Source organism: Oryzias melastigma, linkage group LG4 (assembly GCF_002922805.2).
Source record: "Oryzias melastigma strain HK-1 linkage group LG4, ASM292280v2, whole genome shotgun sequence".
Taxonomy (NCBI): Eukaryota; Metazoa; Chordata; class Actinopteri; order Beloniformes; family Adrianichthyidae; genus Oryzias; species Oryzias melastigma.
The window spans coordinates 1,453,051-1,457,523 of NC_050515.1; the positions used below are offsets into that span (position 1 = coordinate 1,453,051).

The window sequence follows — 4,473 nt, forward strand, 5'->3', positions numbered from 1 at the left end:
AAATTTAGTTTAAAGCTCAAAAGAAAAATGTAACCAGAGACGCTTATAATCTATGTGTTTAGTCTAATATTCATAGTAGTCTTAGTGTTTGAAATAGAAAAGTTTGGTATTGAAAAAAAATAAATCCTGTTAAAACATTCAGCTCAATCCAGAAAGATTTTGTGTGAATAACTTGAAGGTTTTGCATAGACAGACTCTTCTGACTGCAGATGGTCGGTAAAGACTTCAGCCTTCATACAGATGTTCCCATCTAGTTCATTCATCTCCGGCACCTTTAGGACACCAAAACTGTCAAAACCAAAAGGATTCTGAAAATGGATCGACCGTTTTCCTCAGAAACCAGCTGGTTCTCAGTTATTATTAAAGCCAACCCGCATTATTTCTAACACAAATTAACAAAAGCATTGAGCAGATAGGATAATGAATTGAACATTACATTTGACTAAATTGATGACAACTTCCACTGTTGTCATGGAAACAGGAGATGCCTTCTCGGCTACACTTCAATGGCAACATGATGAAGATCCGGCCTCTCCTGATCACGTTGGGAGGGGACGGATCCGGTCAGTGGGCCGTCTTCACCGCCTCACGCCACGCATCTTTTCCAAACAAAGCATAATGGATCCTTTCTTTACGTCCCACTTGATGCATACTTGGGATAGCCGAGACGAGCGGCACGCGCAGGCCGTGCAGATCGTCGTTCCTTTGCGACACAATGCGATTCAGGAATCCCATGAATGGTGTTGAACTGAAAGACCTTTTCTGAAGTACAGCAACTTCATTTACAAGAGAGACATTAGGATCATTTAAAAGCAAAATTTATTGGCAATTGCATTTTAAATACATAGTGTAACAAAATTTAGAAAGTCTAGAGCACACCAATACAATTAGTTTTTTCTTTTTTGTAAAACTATTTACAAACTTGTTTTTTTTCCAGTTTGATAAAACTGTACAGTCATCTGTCCACAGGAGGGGGTCATAAATAATTGGGCGGACTCAAGGCCACCGCGGTGATATTCAATATCAGTGAAGACGGAACATTTCAATCAAAGCATCTTCTCTTCATTTATCGTGCACAAAGATATGGCTCTGCAAGGACACCAACCAACCAACCAACCAAGTGCGCTTGGAACCCCTGCTGTGGTGGTCACTGACTATATTGCTCCCATGTTTTGCACAAAAAGCTAAAAATAACTAGAAAACAGTCAGTCAAAAATTATCTTTGGAATTTGTAGTAGTTTTAAGAGGAGGGCTGGGCCGTGCTCCCAGAGTCGCTAGGCCTTCTTCATCTTGCCGTTGTGGGTGCTTCCATTTTCATAATAAGCAGAGCCGTTGGTGGAGCCGTTGGTGGTTCCGTGGCTGATGCCGTTGGTGGTTCCATGGCTGATGCCGTTGCCGTTGCTGGTTCCATTTTCATAGCATTTGCCGTTTTTGTGCGGTTTTCCGTTCTCGTGGTGTTTTCCGTTGGCATATACAGCGGCGCCGTTCTGGTTCACGTCCTGCTTTGGCAAACGTTTGCCCTTCACGTAGGCCTGGACCCAGAAGTTTGAGAAGAGAACGAAGAAGAAGGTTCCGTACATCCAGACCAGGTGGATGATGGTGGGGAACTGGTAGCTGCAGCTGTCCATGAAGTAATACTGGGTGGCGTGGAGCGACACGAGGACAAACTGGGTCTGCAAGGAGAGAAACAAACGTTTGAAAACTAGAACTCAGAACACGGGGTAGACCTTTAAGACCAATGTTAGCAGGCTACTGTGACAGCACAGGGTTCACATTTCAGCAACATGCTAGCTTTTTTTGCTAATAAGCTTTTATTTGTTTTTTAAGCTAATTTGACATTTAGCTAATATTTTAGCTTGCTTTCAGCTTTAGCACTTTCAACTATCAATTTCAGCATCTTCAGCAGCCAAATTCAGCTTAAAGCATTCAGACTAGCATCATCGCAGCTAATGCTATATATCTAGTTTTTAGTTAGTTTAAAGCTAATGATGGTTAAGATGTTGCTTTACATCCAGTTCACACATGACCCGATTAGTCGACTAATCCGAAAACATAATCAGTGATTAGTTGCCTATTAAAATAATTGTTCACATACCAGCTGAATAGCAGTCATGTATTTCTTCCACCACAAAAACTTCTGGAAGCGCGGTCCGGCAGCAGAAAGGCCATAGTAGAAGTACATGATGACGTGGACAGACGAGTTCACCATGGCATGGAAAGATCCCATTCCACCTAACACACATACGTGAATTAGAGGAGATAATGCACAAAAAGACTGATCTGGAAACCAAACACTTTATCCAAACTCAAGGACAAGCGTCATCATTTCCCGATTACACAAATTCTTCTGCTCTACAAGAGTTACACCAGATTACTCTCAGGTCCTATCTAATCAGGACAAATAAAACAAAGTTTGAGATTGAGGACGGTCCATCCTCGTCTGTTTCAGACTGGAATGCAGGCTACAATGAAGCACAGAGCTGGTTCTGTTGTCCTGGAGGATACTTACCAGGAGCATAGCCAACTCCCCACCACCAGGTCCACGGCATGAACGAGTGGTGGAAGATGTGCAGAAATGTGATCTGACCGCGCTTTTTCCTCAACACAAAGAAGATCTGGAGGAAGAAGAATGTTGGGGTCAAACTTTGTGACCGACACTTCAACAAGCAGACCTGAAGAAAGAACCGGACTCACCGTGTCCATTAGCTCGATGATCTTTGAAAACCAGAAGAGCCACGCCACGCTGACCATCTGGTGAGGAAAACATTGGCCTGGTCAGCATTTCCAGAGTCACATCAAGACAAAATGGTTTCAAACTCCAGCCGGACTAGCTTGGCACTTACTCGTAGGGCTTGAGGACTGTTGGAGGTGTCGACTGGGTCACATCTCCAGGTATACGTTGTGGCCCAACCAGACATCAGAAACTTAAAATGACAGACATTTTACTTCCTGATACTTAAAAGCGGATTCATTTAAAGCCTTTGAATGACTTACCTCATACACAATGTATATAGACAGTCCCACCAGCAGGAAGTTGTAGGCTATCATTGCTTCCTTGAGTTGGAAAGGTTTGCGGTTGGCCATGAGGCGAGGTCCAAGGTACAGTACGAAGAACAGGTAGCACAGCAGGATCGCCGTCATGGGAACTGGACTCTGCATCAGCGGATATTCTCTAACCCTCGGATCTGCATGGACACAAATGAGGCTTAGCAACGATTTCAGGCAGAAACGCCGCCGTCCTCCAACAGGAAGTCACCTACCAACTCCTGCCACGAGGTAGTCATAGATGTCTTTGGCATGGAAGCCAAACTCTTGGATCTTCTGCAGCATTTTGGCCGTCTTCGACTGTTCCCACTTTGTTACTTCTGAGGAGAAACAACAATGTTGGGTTATAAGTTAGGACAAAATGCTCTTAGTCGCATCCAAACCTTTATAACACGTGTCAAAGTCGAGGCCCGGGGGCCGGATCCGGCCGCCACGTCGTTTTATATTTTGTTATTAACAGCCCAATGTTATCTTGCACTGGTAATATATTGCAACACGTTCTCATTCCCAACCGTCACATACTGACGTTTGGTTAAGGACCCCACGTCGAAAATGTACGTTTTGGGAGGGCCGTTTACTGGAAAGAGTCTAACAATATGACACATATCTTGCGATACAATTCACATCATGATAAACATGTTACAATAATGGCTCCGGATGCAGTTCTGGTTTCAGACGCGGACCAGGCTAGAGTACTGGTATTAGCCACGTCCTGAGGCTCGGCCCACATTAAAAAGTTACATTTTAAGTTTTAAAATTTTTATTTTAGACTGTTCAATAAATGTTTATCCTGTTCGGCCCGCGGCCTCTGGTGTGTTTTGGAATTTGGCCCCCTTTGAGTTTGATACTCCTGATCTACAACAAATCATTCAAAAGATAATTTTAACAATAAGAAAATTAAAGCTTTGTCCGAATTCCCCCCTACTCACTATATAGTGCATTTTCTAGTGTTGTCCGGATCTACCAAAATCAAGTGCACGAGAAATCTCCCAGAAGTCTTTGCGAAAAGCTAGCGTGCATCAAAGCTCATTACATTAGTGAATATAGACCACAATGCATTGTGGTCCAACAATATAAAAAAAAAGTGAAGTCATAAATAAACGTCGTGAAGTATTGATATTGATTCAATTTTGACTTTGTGAAATTGGTGACATCATATCCAGCGTTTAGAAAAACGAAAGAAAAGTAGAGAACATGAATATGTCCGGATTCCCACCCTAATCCAACTGCTACTGGAGTTTAAAGTCAATTCGGACACGATGTTCACTATTTTTCTTTGTTTTTCTAAACGCTGGGAATGACGTCACAGATTTTACGAAGTGAAAATCGAAGGTTTATTTATGGCTCCACTGAGGATGAAAATGTGGATGGTTTATTCAGAATTACATTTAAACACATTTTTTGTTTGAAATTGTTCGACCGCAATGC

General features: G+C 42.5%; 1 protein-coding gene across 2 annotated transcripts in view; it reads right to left on the reverse strand.

Moving 5' to 3' along the window:
- Window positions 1-802: 802 nt before the first annotated feature.
- Window positions 803-4,473, reverse strand: part of elovl1b (ELOVL fatty acid elongase 1b) — a 12,975-nt gene continuing 9,304 nt past the window's right edge. For both annotated transcript variants that reach the window (XM_024279177.2, XM_024279179.2), the window contains 7 exons: window positions 3,261-3,365; window positions 2,995-3,185; window positions 2,844-2,924; window positions 2,695-2,751; window positions 2,510-2,615; window positions 2,096-2,232; window positions 803-1,673 (listed from right to left, as the gene is read on the reverse strand). In XM_024279177.2, coding sequence (XP_024134945.1) covers window positions 1,275-1,673; window positions 2,096-2,232; window positions 2,510-2,615; window positions 2,695-2,751; window positions 2,844-2,924; window positions 2,995-3,185; window positions 3,261-3,330 — 1,041 coding nt within the window. In that variant the 5' untranslated portion in view covers window positions 3,331-3,365 and the 3' untranslated portion in view covers window positions 803-1,274. The remainder of the gene's footprint in view (window positions 1,674-2,095; window positions 2,233-2,509; window positions 2,616-2,694; window positions 2,752-2,843; window positions 2,925-2,994; window positions 3,186-3,260; window positions 3,366-4,473) is intronic.